This window comes from Salvelinus namaycush, chromosome 1 (genome assembly GCF_016432855.1).
Source record: "Salvelinus namaycush isolate Seneca chromosome 1, SaNama_1.0, whole genome shotgun sequence".
Classification (NCBI taxonomy): domain Eukaryota; kingdom Metazoa; phylum Chordata; class Actinopteri; order Salmoniformes; family Salmonidae; genus Salvelinus; species Salvelinus namaycush.
Window position 1 is genome coordinate 70,678,399 of NC_052307.1, and position 21,247 is coordinate 70,699,645.

Here is a 21,247-nt window from a genome sequence, read left to right on the forward strand (position 1 = left end):
ATGGGTTATTAGATTATAATTACACTGTAATAAGGTCTCAAATGGGTTACATTCATCTGTGCAGTTGAGACAAATTCACCCCACTGCCCTCCTAATCCAAGTGGGCATATCAGTAATAGTCAATATTGTTAGGGCTGGGATGCATTTTCAATTTATGACAGACAGGCAGCCCAATTCAGATATTTTTGCAACTAATGGGTATTTTGCCAATCAGATCAGATCTTTTGACAAAAGATCAGAATTGGGCTGCCCGTGTAAATGCAGCCTCAGTCACACAGTGTCTGCAAATGCTTTCTTGAACCTTGAACTAAGTGTTGAAATAATTGCTGCTTCTGATAAAAGAAAGGCCATAATAAGTTACATAACTTGTGTGGGATGGGCACTAGAACAGTCTTCTGTAGAAGTTCTCAGTGAGAAAATATATCAAGAATATTCACTGAAGAGTGACAATGAAATTGAGAATGAAATAACACGTCAAAAGTTGGTTCATAATAAAAACTAAAAGCTGAACAGTATATATATCCAACACAAACATATATTGTGTGATGTTTACTGATAAAAAAAAGTGGATGTGAAACTGAAACAACTCCCTGGGGGGTTTCTGAAAGACAGTTATAAAGACCTTGCAATGCAATACAACCCTAACATATATTTCAAGTTAGTGGATCAAATAAATGGCCATACTATTTCAAGCATCATTCAGGTTCGCCGCTTGATATCACATAATGCCGACATACATTTTGAAACATTTTGATCAGCACTCACTCGCTTTAGCCAAAATCAGCTGATCGGCTTCACAAGCGAAGATGCGTGTCACATGACACTTCCAGTCTTAAGCAACATGGCTGCACGACAGGAGTGAGTATATATTCTGTTCTGTATTATTTCTATGGTTTATCTTTGTGTTAAGCGTACTTGGACACTGATTCTGAATTGAACAAATTATAATGCATAAATTGTTAGCTCGCTAGCTATCTGCATAAACCTGATCAACTAAGCTAACTCTCGTTAACGGGGCTAGCTGTCAAACATAAGAAAAGAGCGGCGTACTTTTTGCAGGCTGGCAGTCAGGCATCAATCAGCAACTTTGCCAGGTAACTAGCTAACTAAGCATGTCTAACTTGAAATTTATTCGCAGAGTAGGGAAAAAATGGGTGGTTACAGCTCCAGTTTGTGGATAATATTAGCTAGTCTCTCTACAGATGGGTTGTTTCTGAAATAATTGCCATGGACCTCACGATACGATATTATCACGATACTTACAGTAGCTAGGTGCCGATACGATATGTACTGCGATTCTATATGTATCACGATTCTATATGTATCACGATTTATCACAATTCGATGTTAAATAAATATTGCTCACTATATGTCTGCGGCAGAGGGACAGGAGAGAGGCATAATAATAATAAACTCATTTTGATTAGTCAAGTGCTGAAAACATGTTGCCTCACCATTTAAAAGTAAGATTGAAGACAAACTAACATTACAGAAAAAATACCGAAGTTTTTGCGCAGATACATCCAACATTAACTACATTGCATAAAAAAGAAAGAATCGATACTTGCAGTCATAGAATTGATATATTGTCAAAAATAGTATCGCAATACTCTACTGCAGTGGTCACCAACCTTTTCTGAGTCAAGATCACTTTTGCAGTCAAAAAACAAGCTGAGGTCTACCACTCAGATTATTTTAATAACATGTAAGCCTTTTCAACATGAATAAAAACAGTTCTGTAGGAATGAAGTTTGTGCAGTAGGCCAAAAATATTATCACAGCATATTGGCTATATGTGCTTGGCCTGCCAATATTGTTCTTCTAAGACCATATTATATTTAAAAACTCGAGCTTTGATAACAAAATAGATCAGTTGTACCACTTGCGAGGCACAGCTGAGCATAAATTTAAGTAATTCACTTTTTATTTTACTGGACTGATGGTACCTGCATCTGATGGTCAGTCTCAGGGGAGGGAGGGAGAGAGCAGCAGAGGGTTCACCTCTCACTGTCCCTGCTCTCTCCATTCGTCCGGTGAAACTGGCCAGAGAGAGGACGCCGTCCTACCACTGATGGCAAAACTCGAGTCACACCGCATTACTTTTGCCTCATTCACAAATTCATGTTCCTATGACTAGAGAATGTGAAATATTCCTCAATATTAAAATAGACATTACGAGATGCTAATAATCAAAACGCAGCCCTATCGATACACTTGGCTACTAATTAATTGCAGCTGTGGCGCGAGAGGAAGTAGGGAGAAGCGTGTTTTGTAAAAGTGTTGACAGTGCTGAATAAAAAATTAAAAACAAACTCACTCATAAAAACAACAGGGTTTTTCTGTATTCTTTGACAGTTTATCTCTGGTCATGGTTTTAAGTTATGAAATCTCACGTAGGCTAGTATCACACTTTGCTGTGGGGTCGTGGAAGCCTTACTAGGCATGGTAATCAAATGTTTAGCTATCTAATTGGCCAGCGCACTTGATTTAACGACAGCTCTTCTGGTCCGCCGGGTAGGTGGAGTTTGAAATGGTTCAGAACAGTTTGCCTACCTGGCATGCAGGGCTTCTGAATCAAGTGCAACTTCCGTCAAAAGTGCAAAGTCAAATAAATAAAGGAGCGCAAGCCTTTATCGTTGGCTTTTCTATAGAAATGTTTGGTGATCAACTAGGAATGCCTAGAAGATCGACTGGTTGGTGACCACTGCTCTACTGTATCGATTTCCCCCATCTCTATGATATGTCAATGCTCCAATTGTTATTAATTGATATAGAGGTGATATGATGCATTATACTCTATCCTCCTATCATAGCTCTTGTTTAAATATACTACATCTCTAAAACAGAAAGTGCACATTGAAACCCACTCACATGATCACAGAAGTGTTTAGACATCTTATTGTTGAGTTGACAAAATCTGAGGCAGGTTGGTGATCAACTCTGTTTAGTGACCTTTGATCATGTACATCGGTCTTTGTTGTTACTAAATCACACTAGTAAGGGAGCACTCTCCAGAGATCAAGTGTTATCTTTACCACACACTGGGGATCATTGAAACCAGATCCATTTTGGGCAATACTGTTCTACAGTTCCATCCATCTGAGTTTGTGCAAAATCATATTTTTTTGTTGAGTGTAAAACTCTTGAGTCCTAAAAATGGTCAACGTCTATGTCCTCACCACTTCTGCTAAAGTTTCACTAAAAATGGAACTTTCATAACTGTGTGCAATATAATGATAAACAACGATTTGTTTTTTACATTTTATATTTACTTAAGGGTTTGTAAGTATTTTTGTCGATTATTGTTTTAGAAAGAATCAGCCGAACTGAAACAAAGGCAGGCAATTGTGTTAGCTAACTGAAAATAGAAAACGACTAGACAGTAATGTACAACATATTAACCCATTTCCCAATGCTGTCTTTCTGTAGACCTGTGTATTGGCTGGGTAAAGACACCCTGAGAGTGTCAGCAGCCCTGTTTGCTGAGAACCGGCAGCGACTGTGCCAAGGCCTGAAGGCCAAGGATGGGGTGGCCCCCAAGTCTGTAGTTGTGCTGCAGGGAGGGGAGCAGAAGCAGAGATACTGCACCGATACAGACATGCTCTTCAGACAGGTACATGTTTAATAACAGTCAATTACAGATATGCCATTTAGAAGACTCATTTATCCTAAAGCGATGTGCATACATTTTCATATTGATGACCCCAGCGGGAATTGAATCCACAATCCTAGCGTTGCTGTACCAGCTGAGCCATATAGGATCACACATTAATGAGATGGATGGAAGTGTGACTGAGCAGACCCTGGCTGACTCTTTTGACTCATGTGGTTCTTTTTTGTAGGAGTCCTTCTTCCATTGGGCTTTTGGAGTGACTGAAGCCGACTGCTACGGAGCCATTGACGTGGACACTGGAAAATCCATCCTCTTTGTCCCCAAGCTGCCTGAGAGCTATGCAACCTGGATGGGAGAGTGAGTCAGTGACTGTAACTCAAACTATATGTGAATGTGATCAGCCTCAGGAGACAGCCTACCACTTTCAGCATCATGGATTCACAAGAATACTCCTTAGGCCTTCTCATTAAAACCGATTGTGTCATTGTCTGTTGACAGGATCCATCCGCGGGAATACTTCAAGGAGAAATACGCCGTCGATGAGGTGCAATACACCTGTAATGTAAGTTAGTGTGTCATGTTTGAATGCACATACTGTACACCTTACCCATCTTTGTAGTGTTGTAGCTTAGCTTGTGATCTTGTAGCTTCACTCATTTCCCTCTATTTGATAGTGTCAGTTCTCTCTGATCCCTCAACACTTCTGCCTTTCTGTCTGAACTCTTACAGATTGCTGATGTCTTTTCCAAGATGAAGCTTGGAGCTCTTCTCACTTTGGTATGTCCTTAATATATCATGTTGATGCTATGATAGTGGTTTACAGTAGCAATTCATTAGATAAAGTATAATTTTAAGAGACTTGAAAGTGGGCCTGGTATTTATATTATGTTTCTTCCAGCGTGGACAGAACACAGATAGTGGGAGTATCTGCCGCGAAGCCTCTTTTGAAGGAATCAGTCAGTACGTATAATTGGCATCAATTGATATCCATTTGAATCAAACTGGTATTTCTAATTTATTTGGTTGAATGTTTTACCTTGATAAATATGATCTTGTGTCTTATATTTCAGATTCCAAGTGAACAACACTCTTCTGCATCCAGTCATTGTGGAATGGTAAGTACTGTATGATACTATATCCAGCTCGTAACCATTGGTTGCTGCTGCTTTTCTGTTATGTGGAACTCTTTTTGTAAAACCTTATTAGTCTGTGGCTGTTTCACACTGAGTCATCTGAGGTGTTGACTGCATCTCTAATGTGTAGAGATTTTTTTATATATTTTTTTATTTCACCTTTATTTAACCAGGTAGGCCAGTTGAGAACAAGTTCTCATTTACAACTGCGACCTGGCAGAATCATTAAGACATAAAGGGTGGTAGAAACCATGACCAAGAATAGAATCAGAAAAACACCTCACTAACAATATGGTAAGAAGCTGATTTTCCTGAAAGATCAAGAGGAGAGTGTAAGGCTCCTCCGGCAGTGAGGAATGGATGAGTAATACAGGTATTATTTCTGCATTCATTATGAGATACCAAATATAAAGCACACACATACATACATACATACATACATACATACACACATAAACACAGAGCTTTAGCTTTCATCATCATTCTTTTGTTTATGGCTGGGTGCTATAAGCCAGTGTTTGTGCATGATAGAATTAAGCAAAAAGGCCAGAGGGGGTGCGGTATATGACCAATATACCACAGCTAAGGGCTGTTCTTATGCACAACGCAATGTGGAGTGCCTGAATACAGCCCTTAGCCGTGGTATATTGGCCTTATACCACAAACCCTGAGGTACCTTATTGCTATTATAAGCTGGTTACCAACGTTATTGCAGTAAAAAGTTATGTTTTGTCATACCTGTGGTATACGGCCTGATATACCACGGCTTTCAGCCAATCAGCATTCAGGGCTCAAACCACCCAGTTTATAATATAGAAATATACACCTGGCATATTGATCTAAGAGGCCCTTGACTCCTTGTTCCTTCTCTTCCTGCAGCCGGCTGACTAAGACTGACATGGAGCTGGAGGTCCTGCGATACACTAACCGGATTTCCAGTGAAGCCCATAAAGAGGTAAAATCCTGCAGGACAGACAGACATACCTGCCACAGGGGGAGAAGGAGCTCCAGATTCTGACTCATCTCATTTGATCTGTGCATTTTGGATTTTAGGGGACCAAAAGTATTGGGACAAATTCACTTCTGTGTATTAAAGTAGTCAAGTTGAGTATTTGGTCCCATATTCCTAGCACGCAATAACTACATCAAGCTTGTGACTCTTCAAACGTGTTGGATGCACTTGCTGTTTGTTTTGGTTGAGTTTCAGGTTATTTTGTGCCCAATATAAGTTAATGGTAAATAACGTATTGTGTCATTTTGGAGTCACTTATTGTAAGTAAGAATAAAATATGTTTCTAAACACTTCTACATTAATGTGGATGCTACCATGATTATGAGTAGTCCTGAATGAATCGTAAATAAAGATGAGTGAGAAAGTTGGACGCACAAATATCATACCTCCCAAAAAATGCTAGCCTCCGCTGTTATTGTAATGTTGAGAGGTTAGCATGTCTTGGGTGTATGATATGTGTGTGTCTGTAACTTTCTTCCACATCATTATTCACAATTCATTCAGGACTATCCGTAGTCATGGTAGCATCCACATGAATGTAGAAGTGTTTAGAAACATATTCTATTCTTATTTACAATAAAAGTGACTCCAAAATGACACTAGTTTATTTACCATTCCTTTATATTGGGCACCAAATAATCTGAAACTCAACCAAAACAAACAGCAAATGCATCCAACAAGTTTCTAGAGTCACAAGCTTCATGTAGTTATTGTGTGCTAGGAATATGGGACCAAATACTGAACTTTTGACTTCTTTAATACACATGTACAGTTAATAAGTTAATTTGTCCCCTAAAATGGGGGGACTATGTACAAAAAGTGCTGTAATTTCTAAACGGTTCACCTGATATGGATGGAAATGCCCTCAAATTAAAGCCGGGAGTCTGCACTTTAACCAAAGTGCTGGAGTACAGAGCCAAAACAACCAAAAATGTGTCAATGTCCCAATACTTTTGGAGCTCACCATGTTGTTATATCATGAGTAATATATGAATATAATAAAAGCTAAAAGAATACATCTCAGAGTCATCATTTCCCACTTGCAACCTTGTATATCACAGGCACAGCCAACCTGAAGTGCTGTTGTCTTTCTCCTCAGATCATGAAGCATGTGAGACCTGGACAGAAAGAATATGAAATGGAGAGGTGAGTGGAGCTTTTTATCATGAAGGGTATGCCAGCTATATTGAACTGTTTGTACCGTATAAAAGTATATTGTATGACGAAAGGCTATGTGGTGTACTATGTCCCGTCTGACCATAAAGGTGACGGTAAAACAGTATGTTCCTTATCTATCAAGGTGTGTTCCTCTGGATAAACTACATTCACAGCACGTCTAATCTGATCACTACTGAAGTCATAAGTATTTGGACAAATTCACTTAGTGTTTTCAAGTAGTCAAAAGTGTAGTATTTGGTCCCTTATTCCTTGCATGCAATGACTACATCAAGCTTGTGACTAAAATCAGGTTGGATGCATTTATTATAAGTAAGAATAGAAGATGTTTCTAAACACTTCTATATTCATGTGTTATCATGAATCATGAATGAATCGTGAAAAATGAAAAGGTTAGAGGCACAAAGATCATACTCACCCCACCCCCCCCAAAAAAATGCTATCCTCCCCTGTTATTGGTAATGGTGAGAGGTTAGTATGTTTTTTTTTTGTAGCCTCTGAATGGCATCTCACTGATTTTTCTTAATCATGGCATTATCATGATTTATTTAGAAGTGTTCAGAAAAATCTTATCTACTCACTGTGAATGATGACTAATCATTTTATTTCTGTTATTATTGGGCAAAACATAATCCAAAACACACTACAAATGCATCCAATGAATTTGTGGCGTCACAAGTTTGATGTAGTCGTTGCATGCAAGGAATATGGGACCAAATACTACACTTTTGACTACTTTGATACACTGTAAGCGCATTTGTCCAAATACTAATAATGACTTCACATGGGGGGGACAATACATTAAGTGCTTTCATTTCTAAATGGTTAAACAGATGCAGTATGCATGAAAATACCCTCAAATAAAAGGTGACGTTCTTTACTGTCACCTCATGTGAAACATTTGATCTCAAACCTAAAATGCTGGAGTATAGAGCCAAATGGAAAAAATGGCATCACTGTCCAAATACATATGGAGGGGAGTGTATTTTACGATGTAGTAACAGCCACCCACTGAGCTGAATCAATTTCCTGTTTCTAGCTGGCAGCTTTTTGTGTTTTTAATTAAACCTTCATCTGGGAGGCTGAAGAATGTAAATAATCTGAGCTACTATAGCAGCGCCCCTCGCCAGCTCACTATCTGACTAATTGACTGCAGCAAGAACGTGCAGCAGAGAATATGTAATCACTGACTCAAGTCTCCAGTGAATAGACCAATAACCAAGTGAAGATGAGTCCAAATGCTTTTATTATACTATCCTCCAGTTAAGTATCAGGCGATGGAGATCTTCAAGGTGGGAGGTTTAGAGGACTCCCTTGTATTCTAGGCTAACCAATATCAAAAAGGAGGTTAACCCTTGATTACACTTCCTCCTATATTGTCATTGTTAGAGCTGTGGAGCTTCTTGTGTACGGTCGCTCATGTCAGTGCTTTTCTGTTGCAGCCTGTTCCAGCACTACTGCTACTCTCATGGGGGAATGCGTCACACCTCCTACACCTGTATCTGTGGAACGTAAGGCACTTCCCTTTGCTACACAGAAATGGGTTAATTTAATGGAGAACATATCTGAAATACGTGACGATCATCTCAGTGTTACATTTTGATGTACAGAAATGAGGTGCTATTGTTCTATCTGACGTGTGTTGAGTGCCTCTATAATGACCTACTCGTATGCTTAAATGTTCAACAGTGGAAACAACGGCTCAGTCCTGCACTACGGCCATGCAGGAGCTCCCAATGACAAGACCATCGATGACGGAGACATGTGGTAAGTCGGCCATCATTTCACATGATGTGAAGTTATTCCACTCCTCAATTGTCCTTTTTGGGTTGTTTGCTTGGTTTTATTAGATTCTGTGTTCATTTTGTCTTGGATTTGTATATCAAAAACACTTGCAGTGATCTGTTGTTTTGTTTAATGGAATACTGTACGTCTCAGAGAGCTACACCTCCCCTGCTGTCATTAGTATAGTAGGGTGTTGTTTTGTTTAATGGAATAGTGAATACTCAGAGCTACACCTCCCCTGCTGTCATTAGTATAGTAGGGTGTTGTTTTGTTTAATGGAATAGTGAATACTCAGAGCTACACCTCCCCTGCTGTCATTAGTATAGTAGGGTGTTGTTTTGTTTAATGGAATAGTGAATACTCAGAGCTACACCTCCCCTGCTGTCATTAGTATAGTAGGGGGTTGTTTTGTTTAATGGAATAGTGAATACTCAGAGCTACACCTCCCCTGCTGTCATTAGTATAGTAGGGTGTTGTTTTGTTTAATGGAATAGTGAATACTCAGAGCTACACCTCCCCTGCTGTCATTAGTATAGTAGGGGGTTGTTTTGTTTAATGGAATAGTGAATACTCAGAGCTACACCTCCCCTGCTGTCATTAGTATAGTAGGGTGTTGTTTTGTTTAATGGAATAGTGAATACTCAGAGCTACACCTCCCCTGCTGTCATTAGTATAGTAGGGTGTTGTTTTGTTTAATGGAATAGTGAATACTCAGAGCTACACCTCCCCTGCTGTCATTAGTATAGTAGGGTGTTGTTTTGTTTAATGGAATAGTGAATACTCAGAGCTACACCTCCCCTGCTGTCATTAGTATAGTAGGGTGTTGTTTTGTTTAATGGAATAGTGAATACTCAGAGCTACACCTCCCCTGCTGTCATTAGTATATTAGGGTGTTGTTTTGTTCTCCCTGTCAGCTGGATCCACTGAGTGGCTCTCCCATGGGTTTACTCATAGATGGAGCACAGCTTGGACTGGGTTTGAACATAAGTCAGGCTACTGTGTGCATAGGGCTACTGATGGAGATTTAAAGTGGCTGTGTGGAGCGCCCATGGTGACACAACATGAACACCTTTGAAAGGCAACTTGTATTCATTCTGATGTACATGCTGTGAACAATTTCTCTGATTTATGTTTGGAAATAATGATGCCGGAATGGCTGTAGAGCCCTCTGGGTGAGCAGTAACACTGATCTAACTGTGACGTGTGGTTTTTCCTTGCAGTCTGTTTGATATGGGGGGAGAATACTACTGCTACTCCTCTGACATCACCTGCTCCTTCCCAGCCAATGGAAAGTTCACTCCAGACCAGAAGGCCATCTATGAGGCTGTGCTCAAGTCATCACGGGCTGTCATGGCTGCCATTAAACCAGGTATGATCCTACTGTCCACAGGCAGGATTGAGGAAGCATTCACTGAACATACAGTACATACTTAGCTTGGGCACAAGGAAGGATTATACATTTAATATATTAATTTCTATGGTTTGACTAATATTGAGTTGTTGAAGTCTGAAGACTACCACAGAACATGCCATATCCTCACCACCAGTCATTATCACCTGCATATTAGGCTGCTTTGAAACTTTTAACCTAAGATTTAAAAACCTGACTGAAGGTGGTCTTGTGTTTCAGAGGTCAAGTGGACAGAGATGCACCGTCTGGCTGACCGGGTTCACCTAGAGGAGCTGGTGAAGATTGGGATCCTGCGTGGGAGTGTGGAGAACATGCTGAAGGTCCACATGGGCTCTGTCTTCATGCCCCACGGCCTGGGACACCTGCTGGGCATCGACGTGCACGACGTGGGCGGATACCCAGAGGTCAGTACCAGAGAGATAGATACAGTATTCTATTCATCAATGATCAGTGCTACAGAAAGTTCCCAAATACACTTCCAAAAAGACATTTGTCTCTATCCTTCTAGACAAAGCTAACGTCCGTGTCATGCTGCTTGTTCTTGGTTACACAGGGTATTGAGCGCGTCAACGAGCCCGGTCTGAAGAGCTTGAGGATGGGCCGTCTGGTGCAGGAACGCATGGTCCTGACTGTGGAGCCTGGTATCTACTTCATCAACCACCTGCTGGACCAGGCCTTGGCCAACCCAGCCCAGAGCTGCTTCATCAACAATGAAGTGCTGACCCGCTTCCGCAGCTTTGGAGGGGTACGTTTACCTATCCACAGACAGTTTATACTCATTAGTTTATGTGCTGGTGTTACTGTCAACGTTAACCACCCAAAGCTTGCACATAGAGACCCCTTTGTCTCAAACTACTCCATGGCAGCAAATAATATACACATTATGCTGTTCTGTTAAGTCTTCTGCTATAACTGCTCCCCCCTGACAATTATCTACTGTTTATTATTAACCTTGGCTCTAACCCTCATGTGTCTTACTGGATGTTTTCCCCTCCTCTCTCCAGGTCCGTATTGAGGACGACATTGCGGTGACTGCCAGCGGAATGGAGCTGCTCACCTGTGTCCCTCGTACAGTGGAGGAGATTGAGGCTTTCATGGCCGACTGTGGAAAATCCTTCTAAATAACGTCGCTCATATCCAAGCTGATCTAACCAAATGGTATTTTCACTCCTAAATGTGGAGAGAATATCTGTTTTCTGATGTAAGAGATGCAGTTTCTCTAATGATATCTTGCCTATCTACATTATGCCATATATAATCAGTAATGGATGCATTAGATGCACAACTTTTCAATCTTGAAAGGTGTCTGTTTAATCTCAGTGAATGCAGTATCAGTAGCCTAACACTAGTACACAAATACAGGTTAAACTGCCTATACTATTTGAAGCTCTTCGTGATAAAGATAATTATTGTGAAAATTAAGAGAAATGCAGTGAATTAAACTGCTGTGGCCATCTTGCCACGTAAAAACAGTGTTGACGGTTGACAATATTTCAGTGCCTGGTTAATTGCTTTGACTGTGCGTAATAGATACTTTATTTTCTTGGACGTTTATACAATTCTCATAAAATACAGTGCAATTTAAGTAAATAAACCCCTTAATTTGCAGTTTTGCGTTCTGTGACATTTGTAGATGCCAGGGAACATAAAGTGTCATGGAACAGTGGGTTAGTTTACTACAAATTTGTAGTAATACTTCCGGTCTTCACTAGATGGGGTCCTTAAGTCATTCTGAAGTTCATGTAGCTCCGGTAAGAAGAGTTTCCTTGTATCGATGCCCTTATTCGTTACAGATTTGATTCACACCACCAGTGAACTGGTGTTCAAATAAATGGAATGACTACAAATATACACTAAATAAGTATAAACAGACATTTATTTACCTATTCTCTCAAACTGCCAATCAAACCTTGCCCATTTCAATTATGAAATAGTGTACAGTACATTGCAGATGTTTGCATTTGAATACCAAATACTAAAGTATAGCATTTGTCATAATGCATTTGTCATTATGCATTTGTCTGATTTAAAAAAAAAAAAATGGTGTTAATCATTAACTTAAATACTTGGCAGTTGGCAAATTCAGTTAATTCCCTTTAACTCAAAGTTGCATTGAATACACTGTATTATCATGTCTTTAGCTATAGAGAGTCCATCCCAGACGTAGCATCTCATTACACATACAATACATACAGGATGAGAACACATCAACCATGATAAATATGTCCTCAACCTTTTCTTACAGTGAATGTTACTAGGATGGATGCAATCAAAAAGGAACTCATTGCTCTTGAGGTACAATACAGGATAAAGGACAAAGTAGTGGGGCATAATACTTTACTGGCATGGTCAATTTATCACCTTTGTTTAGATGTTTACCAGGCCTACGTGAGTAAAAGTTTCAATTTACTCAAATGTACTTTAAAAAAATATATATTTGTAAAAATTGTGGTACATTACTGCAGTTATAAAGTGTCATGAATATCCCGGTATCCTTTTAGTGAATTAATGTTTCAATCTCCACATGCACATAAAAATGTACAATGGTGTAATCTTTTTATCTCACGCAAATATAGTAGTTATTTTACCTTCTCTTTAAGAAGTATAGTGTTCTAGAACTTCTAACCATCTGCTTTAACCATCCAGTGGGCTCTGGAATGCCTACATCCCTTTCCTAGGCAACGATTGGTGGAGAGGTAACAGACGTTTTAACCCTGCAGCCAAAAGGGGCCACTGGTGCCGATAAACCAACGCCCTCCCTGCGGACCCCAACAAATAAATAAAGAGGGCTTTCTGTTCTGTTCAGTCACTGGGAGGACCTGCTGAATTGCCTTCAGTTCAGCAACTTCACTCACTCAATCATACACATATATATATTATATACAGTACCAGTCAAAAGTTTGAACACACCTACTCATTCCAGGGTTTTTCTTTATTTTTACTATTTTCTACATTGTAGAATAATAGTGAAGACATAACTATGAAATGACACATGGAATCATGCAGTAACCAAAAAAGTGTTAAACAAATCCAAATATATTTTATATTTGAGATTCTACAAAGTAGCCACCCTTTGCCTTGACAGATTTGCACACTCTTGGCATTCTCTCAACCAGCTTCATGAGGTAGTCACCTGGAATGCATTTCAATTAACAGGTGTGCCTTGTTAAAAGTTAATTTGTGGAATTTCTTTCCTTAATGCGTTTGAGCCAATCAGTTGTCTTGTGACAAGGTAGGGGGGTATACAGAAGATAGCCCTATTTGTCAAAAGACCAAGTCCATAGTATGGCAAGAACAGCTCAAATAAGCAAAGAGAAACAACAGTCCATCAATACTTTTAGACACAAAGGTCTGTCAATCCGGAAAATGTCAAGAACTTTGAAAGTTTCTTCAAGTGCAGTTGCAAAAACCATAAAGTGCTATGATGAAACTGGCTCTCATGAGGCCCGCCACAGGAAAGGAAGACCCACAGTTACCTCTGCTGCAGAGGATAAGTTCATTACAGTTACCAGCCTCAGAAATTGCAGTCCAAATAAATGCTTCACAGAGTTCAAGTAAAAGACACATTTCAACATCAACTGTTCAGAGGAAACCGTGTGAATCAGGCCTTCATGGTCGAATTGCTGCAAAGAAACCACTACTAAAGAACACCAATAAGAAGAGACTTGCTTGGGCCAAGAAACACGAGCAATGGACATTAGACCGGTGGAAATCTGTGCTTTGGTCTGATGAGTAATTGTGAAACGCAGAGTAGGTGATGTGTATTTCCCACCGTGAAGCATGGAGGAGGTGGTGTGATGCTTTGCTGGTGACACTGTCTGATTTATTTAGAATTCAAGGCACACTTAACCAGCATGGTTACCACAGCATTCTGCAGCAATACGCCATCTGGTTTGCGCTTAGTAGAACTATCTTTTTTTACAACAGGACAATGACCCAACACACCTCCAGGCTGTGTAAGGGCTATTTGACAAAGAAGGAGAGTGATGGGGGGCTGCATCAGATGACCTGGCCTCCACAATAAACCAAATTGAGATGGTTTGGGAGGAGTTAGAACGCAGAGTGAAGGAAAAGCTGCCAACAAGTGCTCAGCATATGTGGGAACTCCTTCAAGACTGTTGGAAAAGCATTCCAGGTGAAGCTAGTTGAGAGAATGCCAAGAGTGTGCAAAGCTGTCATCAAGGCAAAGGGTGGCTACTTTGAAGAATATAAAATATATTTTGATTTGTTTAACCCTTTTTTGGTAAGTACATGATTCCTTGTGTTATTTCTTAGTTTTGATGTCTTCACTATTATTCTATAATGTAGAAAATAGTAAAAATAAAGAAAAAACCTTTAATGAGTAGGTGTGTCCAAACTTTTGACTGGTTCTGTATATACACAGTACATACACACAGCAGTGATGCAAAATATATGATACACTACAACGACACATGAGCATTTTGGAGCTTAATTTGTTAGAGGGTTGCTGTGTAAAACTGGTGAGCTGTCACTTGGGGCTATATTCAATCCGTATCGCAGAAGTTCAGCATTACAGCGTGATTGAAATTTAAAGGCAATGTTCCGTATTAGCGGAGACTGTATAACGGTAAACACTGCATATGTTGGCTCAATCAGAAATTACCTTAACATTTCTATTGCGTCATCTGTAACGCTTCACCGGCACAGACTACATAGAGCCATAGATCTGGACTGAGCAATTACTGTTTGACACGTCCTCCTGTGAAATAGTGAAATCTTTGGTCAACTAAACTGCTGTGTAGGAGAGTATTGAACAGAGCCCTCATGATGCGTAATTGGGGATGATTTAAGAGCAAGCTTGGGCAACTTCATACTACAAGTAGTTAATTAGATCATAAATATTGTGGATTTTAAAGCGTAAAGAAGCTTATTAAAATGTGTACAGTCTATACATTATGCAAAACAAACAGAATCTTGCTCTACTTTCATACTGTATCTTCCTCTCCTTTGATGTAATCCAAGAGAGCCATGGTAGTCAAGAGTCTCATCACAGATGCGGTAGCAGTCCTTAGTTGTAAGAAAGATAACTCCCTCACACAATATTACCTCTGCACCTTGTTTATTCTGTCAACGTTTCGGCCAAAGACCTTTTTTAAGACCTTAACCTATTCAGGTGAATGGCAGCGGCAAACTGCTTCCCACGAAACACAACAAAAACCCAGACAGGAACTTTTATTGGAGGGGATTCTGGTTACAGACCATAAATTGGTCGGTTTGGTGTCCTGCTTATCATCTCGCCTCACCAGAGCTCCTCCACTCATAGCCCTGTTAGTCCTTCACAACCATCCTCCAAGAACCATTCCGTTTCCCGTATTGCCCATTGGCAATCTCCTCACAAGCCAAAAACAAGTTGGGCTTTCACTTCCTTTCTTTGCAGTCTTTCAGTTTTTCAGTCTGTATTTTCAGCACTCATATTATAGTGTCCAGTCAGTGTCCACCCAGAGTCAGGTTCTAGGCTGTCCTCTCCACTGTGGGTCAGTGTGTTTGGCCCAGGGACTGAGGGCCTGCTCTGGGTGCTGTGTCAGGCCCACTAGAGGTCTGAGGCCTGGGGAGGGGGCTAGCTGAGTGCCCTGTGTTGTGACTGTCTGTGGGCCACTCGTGTGCAGGAGGCACAGCAGGTTGTCTTGTAGTAGTCATACACACAGAGACGTGCCTGGACCACCACATTGCAGTTGAAATACTTGTCTCGACAGTTCTCGTCTGAAAAACAATCATAATATCAGTGATTTTAAGTTTTAGAAATCTTTAAGTATTTTCACAAGTTTTCATAAATGTTGAACCATTTTAGACTAAAATCCCCTCTAACCCCCATTAAAACTGTCTGACAGTAGTTAGGACCAGACCAGCCATCATTAACCAATCCAACTGTATGACATTCCAGAGTTGGTGCCTTGGCCACAGATCCATGTTTACTATACAGTAGTAACTGACCTATGTGTGGGACGCAGGGCTCTGGGTTGCACTCCTCTCTCTCCACTGGTTTCAGCTCCTCCTCACAGCCCTCACTGGAAAGCATGCCATCAGACAGACAGCGCACCTCCCTCACACGGAAGCCCCCCTCACATGTCTTAGAACACTGCAGGGACAGGGACAGAGAATACAGTTCAAACCTCATTCTCTTCAATTACGCTTTCAAGAGAGTGTATTTCACAACTCCACATAAAAGCGTGTGTCTGTTTTTTCATGTGTGAGTGTGCGCATGTGTGGGCATGTGCGTGTACAGTTACTCACAGCGCTCCAGTCTGTGTGGTACCACATGGCCCCGCAGGGCTTGAGGTGGCAGCTCTGCTGATTAAGAGGCTTGTCTAGAGAAGAACATTCGTAGGGCGGCATTACATTGAACCCCTCATCAGACTTCATCAGACACACCACTGCCCTCTGCTGGCTGCCCAAGCCACACTCTGTTGAGCACTGGGGGAAGGAGAAAAGACCATAGGTAATACTACACATGGGCATGACATGAGACATCGGAACTGTTTCAACATGTTTTGTTTTCTTTAAGAAAAAGAAAAAGGTATCACTGGCTCAGTTGATTGGCCGACCTGAGTTATAGAAGGTACACCTTACTTAGAGGGCCGGTTTCCTGGACAGAGATTAAGCCCTGTCCTGAACTAAATATCTATTTAAAATGGAAATAATGGACAATGGATTTGTAACATCTGAAACTTCCTCTTTCTGTCCTGGGGTAAGAAATGTTTTTTTGGGGTGGGGATAGGTAATACAACACTGACATGAGACATCAGTAAAAATGTAAGTAATGGGCAGGAGACATCTGTAAAATCAGCAGCAAATCCTCATCCTAATCTTTCCCCAGATGTGTCCCTGCAAGCCCAGTTTGACCAGGCGTTGTCCTGTCTTACCTGACTCCAGGGGGCTGTAAACCACTCGATGCGACTCTCACAGGGGCCGTGATTACAGACCTGAGAGTCAGTGGGGCGCTCATGGCCACACCCCTCCAGAGGCAAGCTGCTGATGTGATTGGTCAGGCACAGAACGCCACGGGTCCGGATGCCCATCCCACACTCAGCAGAACACTGCAGAGAGCAAAGACATGGTAAGTGACAAGGAAGATCAGTGTATAGGGCACTTTCAAAGGTAATTTCAAAGGTCATTCAAAGGTCATTTCCAATTGAGCTCATATGCAGCGTTTACTGTGAATGGGGAACATTGCCTTTAAAAGGTGCAAAGCTGACAAAGCGCTATCTGATTGGATCCCGGCCCTAGTATCACGTCAATTTGTATTCAATTATAATCTTGCATCTACAATACTGTAGTAGATGCAATCCAATCAAGTACAACAATTACTACAGTATTAGGTTAGAAAAGTGTTAGACAGTGATGGTGAGAGTCCATGTCCTCAGTCCTACACATACATACCTTATTCCCCCACTCAGTGAAGAACCAACTTTTAGCACAGGGCCCCATGTCACAGTTCTCATTGTCACTGGGTCGCAGCTTCATGTTGCACTCCTCGTCCGACACAAAGTCTCCCACGTTGCTGACACAGTGCACCTCCCTGGTCCTCTGGCCCACGCCACAGGGAACAGAGCACTGGGGAAACACAGGAGGGACAGTAAAATACTATAGGGGTAGTGTTCAGTTCATCTCACACTGTAAACATGGGTCAGTTCTCTCTGATGAATGTAACCTGTTGTCTGTGAAAACAACTGGGAAAATGCTCCATAGAATACTTGCTTGGGTTTAATTTATGATAAGGAATGTTAGAAACTTTAGAGGAATGATAACATTTATCTAATTGGGGTTCATGTACTTTCTGATACATTCTTTTAATACAGTATGGAGTATGTTAAATCTTGTCTGAGTACTTAGAACTTTTGATTGAGCCTGCCTCAGATGGGTGGGGTAGGTTTACACTTTTAAGACTATTCTAATAGTTCCATGTCCCGAGCAAGCTCAAACAAGTGCAGCTAAAGTATTTGAAACAAATACTATTTGAAGCATATTGATTGACAGCTGTCACTCACGGCGCTCCACTCGGTTCTTATCTGCCACTCGCTGCAGATTTTCAGCTGGCAGGTGCTGGTGGTCTCAGGCTGCTCCAGGTGGCGGCAGCGGCTGGTGTGGACGTTGAGGGTCCGGTTGGCATACACCTGCCTGCACAAGACCTGGCGGTGCTGCATACCCAGGCCACATGTCTTACTGCACTCCGACCACTCACCAATGTCCCAGCTGCACAGTAGGACACACAAGGCCCCATGTTCAGAGGGACACAATAGCTTTGTGGTCCCAACATAGCTAATAAAACATGTGGTCAATTGTCCAATTAGATTCTAATTATGATCTAATTATTAAACTATACATTTGACGGGTCAGGAACTTTTCATAAAAATGCTAAAGCTCTGTGTATGTATTGAACCAGTGTGTGTAGTGTCTAAGAGCCCTGTATGTAATGTAAGTGTGGTTGAGACAGAGGGGTCTCTCACAAGGCAGGGCAGGACTGAAGGTTGCAGGGCTCCTCCTGTGAACTGGGCCTGGTGCTGCTGTCACACTGGTTCTCTGGTACCTGCTCATGGCTCGGTCTGTGGACACAGCGGAAGATGGTGTACCTGCTACCTGAAAACCAATACACAGAAGAGCTTTAGATTTTCATGCCTCAATACTGCATCTTCACTACTCACTGTGGGAATCTGTTAAACCTAGTTGATCAACTAGTATGAATTAGAGGTTGAGACCTCTTGGGGCTTCAGTTCAGACAAAGATGCATGCCATGTCTTACCTCTGCCACAGGAGGCGCTACACTCTGTTGCCCCAGACAGTTTCCAGTTGTATTCTCTCTGACGTTTGGGTGGATGGACCGCTGGCACCTGCTTGTTGGGTACCTGGGGAGGGTATTTGCCCACTCCTGCTGGATCGTACCCCTCCTGGTTGGGGTTGCCCCGGTGGTCATTCCCACTTTGCCCATGCAGAGTGTTCCCTGGGAGATCGAACAATGGTATTTCAGCCAACAAAACCAGGGGAAACTCAGTCATTGAGATGCAGCGCCATCAGTGGTTGTGACCCCCTCCCTTTGTGGACTAATAGTTCATTTAGGCCATACAGTCCCAGTCAGATGCATCAGTAACTATGGGGAGCCTCACCTCCAGGTCTGTGGTTGGGGTGCCGTGGAGGGTTGTCAGAGGGAAGGATGAATTCATAGCTCACTCCTGGGTTGGGCTGCTGGTAGATCACCTGAGGACAGAGCAAAAATTATTCAGTAAACAAGTTAATTACAACGTAATGTGCCAGTGTAAACTGCCAGAGAAATATGTGCCAATATGAGCTACATTTTATTGTGCATACAAGTTGACTGGTTACATACATAAACATCCAGGATCTCATTGGTTGGCCCTTCAGCCAGGAAGGACTCCCCGGCGGTGCTGGTGACCTCATTGGGTCGTCGGTAGGTGAATATGGTGCCCACCCCCTCATACTTCCCTGGCCGGTCAATGGCCCAGTTCCCATTGATGATGGAGCGACCTGAGCGGCTTTTCAGAGCTGCAGACAGACCATGAGTTGACTGTTAATAAAACACACATTGAAGGAAAACTATCTTTTGTTATTTGTTTCATTAGTCCATTGTTGACATAGTCCCAAAATGTTTTGCTTGTCAGCACTCAAGTTTTCAAGATATGTAACTTTTCTGTAATGTTTTTCAGATGGCTTGTTGCCCTAACCATGGAATTCTCCAATGTGGCTGTAGTTGAGAGATTCAGCTACACAATTAACATAAACCTTTGCCAGCTATTTACTAACATGTTTGCTAATTTACAAAAGACACTGCTTTTTTCTGAGGATTTTTGTATTTTGAAAGGAGTGAGCTATTTTCATATTAAATGCTGAACTTCCTGCTTTACAGGAAGTTTGGGGGCACTCAATATGGCCGCCGGTCCCCCATCAAAGAACAACAACTTGAATGGGAATGTCCATTCTAGTAGTTATATTTCTATGAGACAGACAGCAACCCATCCTGTCACCATCAGCTCTACTGTGCTTAGACAGACAGGAAATAATGCTGACAACCACTCTGCCATAATTGTTGTTTAATCTGAAGCGGTTTTAACATAATGAGCAAAACCGTTAAAAGTGAGCTGTGTAATCACCGCTAACTGAATACATTTCGTCACATGTATCTTCAAAGCCATGTCTTTGGTAAATGAGCAAACCTGTTAGTAAAGAGCTGGCAAAGCTTTATGTTCATTGTGTAGCTGAATCTCTCAACTCTACAGCCACATTGGAGAATTCCATGGTTAGGGCAACAGGCTGTCCGAAAAACATTATACAAGTACCATTAAGACTACTAAATATAAGAGTGTTTGGACAACTAAAAGCACATATTAGGCATGCAGAAATAAACTAGAACAGAAGTCTATTGAGGAGAGTGGGGCAAACATCAGGGGATAATGGTAACGATAAGTAGTTCCATGGAAGAATCCTCGGTCCTGTTTATCCCCAGGATGTTGCGTCACAGCAAGCTTTTACCCACTGATATATGAACTCTTCCAACAACAACGCCAAACGACGCAGGAACAGCAGTCACTGAAAGGAGCCATTGTTCACGCATACTCTAGATTTCCTGCTTAGGTGCTTACTCACTGAGTAAGTATTGTGTAGGGGTTGAGTAGGGACTCATATTAAAAAAGCAAGGCATAACTTGGCACCTCCAGTTAGTAGTTTTGACTTAGAAAAGTAGTTTCAAAGCAGGTTCCATCGCTGGGCTCAGTCAGTAGTGGTGGTTTTCTAGGCAGCAGTGAAATTCCTCACCTTAATTAAAAAGGATGGGAAGGCTGGAGGAAAAGGTCCTCTAATGAAAGCTTGTTTATATACTTTCCCCTGAGGGAAGCAGCCAGGCCAGGGGAAGTGGGGGCCAGGCACTCCCTCTCTCTCCCTTTCTCTCTCTCTCGCTCTCTGTCTCTCTCTTTCTCACCTTTCTCTCTCTCTTCCTTTCTCTCTCTCTCTCTCTCCCAGACCCACTGCTATGCTATGGCATGGCTCTCATTAAACCAATGTCTCCAACAATAAAACACTGACATTCCAGAAGTCATTCCTGAAAATAGACCCACTTCTGTGTCACACTGTTATGCTCCTATAAAGACAAG

The 21,247-nt window shown here is 41.5% G+C and overlaps 2 protein-coding genes across 2 annotated transcripts in view; one reads left to right on the plus strand and one right to left on the minus strand.

Moving 5' to 3' along the window:
• Nucleotides 1–782: 782 nt before the first annotated feature.
• Nucleotides 783–11,739, plus strand: LOC120048092 (xaa-Pro dipeptidase-like). Its single transcript, XM_038993799.1, has 15 exons — nt 783–858; nt 3,430–3,613; nt 3,843–3,970; nt 4,112–4,175; nt 4,343–4,390; nt 4,512–4,573; nt 4,684–4,728; nt 5,626–5,701; nt 6,858–6,904; nt 8,377–8,445; nt 8,624–8,701; nt 9,940–10,088; nt 10,350–10,534; nt 10,684–10,875; nt 11,135–11,739. The coding sequence occupies exons 1-15, from the start codon at nt 818–820 to the stop codon at nt 11,249–11,251; spliced, it is 1,485 nt and encodes a 494-aa protein (XP_038849727.1). The 5' UTR covers nt 783–817; the 3' UTR covers nt 11,252–11,739.
• Nucleotides 11,740–15,568: 3,829 nt separating this feature from the next.
• Nucleotides 15,569–21,247, minus strand: part of LOC120052766 (thrombospondin type-1 domain-containing protein 4-like) — a 49,630-nt gene continuing 43,951 nt past the window's right edge. Inside the window, exons 6-15 of the mRNA XM_038999876.1 lie at nt 19,471–19,646; nt 19,250–19,340; nt 18,889–19,086; nt 18,596–18,725; nt 18,137–18,341; nt 17,529–17,702; nt 17,012–17,185; nt 16,383–16,562; nt 16,083–16,227; nt 15,569–15,851 (exon numbers count right to left, since the gene is read on the minus strand). Of these exons, the coding sequence (XP_038855804.1) occupies nt 15,709–15,851; nt 16,083–16,227; nt 16,383–16,562; nt 17,012–17,185; nt 17,529–17,702; nt 18,137–18,341; nt 18,596–18,725; nt 18,889–19,086; nt 19,250–19,340; nt 19,471–19,646 (1,616 nt within the window). The 3' untranslated portion in view covers nt 15,569–15,708. The remainder of the gene's footprint in view (nt 15,852–16,082; nt 16,228–16,382; nt 16,563–17,011; nt 17,186–17,528; nt 17,703–18,136; nt 18,342–18,595; nt 18,726–18,888; nt 19,087–19,249; nt 19,341–19,470; nt 19,647–21,247) is intronic.

What these genes read in the sequence shown, in the direction of transcription:
- LOC120048092 (XM_038993799.1), top strand. Translation starts at nt 818, where the DNA reads ATGACACTTCCAGTCTTAAGCAACATGGCTGCACGACAGGA. An exon ending in TCTTTTGAAGGAATCAGTCA is followed by an intron (nt 4,574 to 4,683) that starts GTACGTATAATT and finishes CTTATATTTCAG; the next exon opens with ATTCCAAGTGAACAACACTC. An exon ending in TACACCTGTATCTGTGGAAC is followed by an intron (nt 8,446 to 8,623) that starts GTAAGGCACTTC and finishes AATGTTCAACAG; the next exon opens with TGGAAACAACGGCTCAGTCC.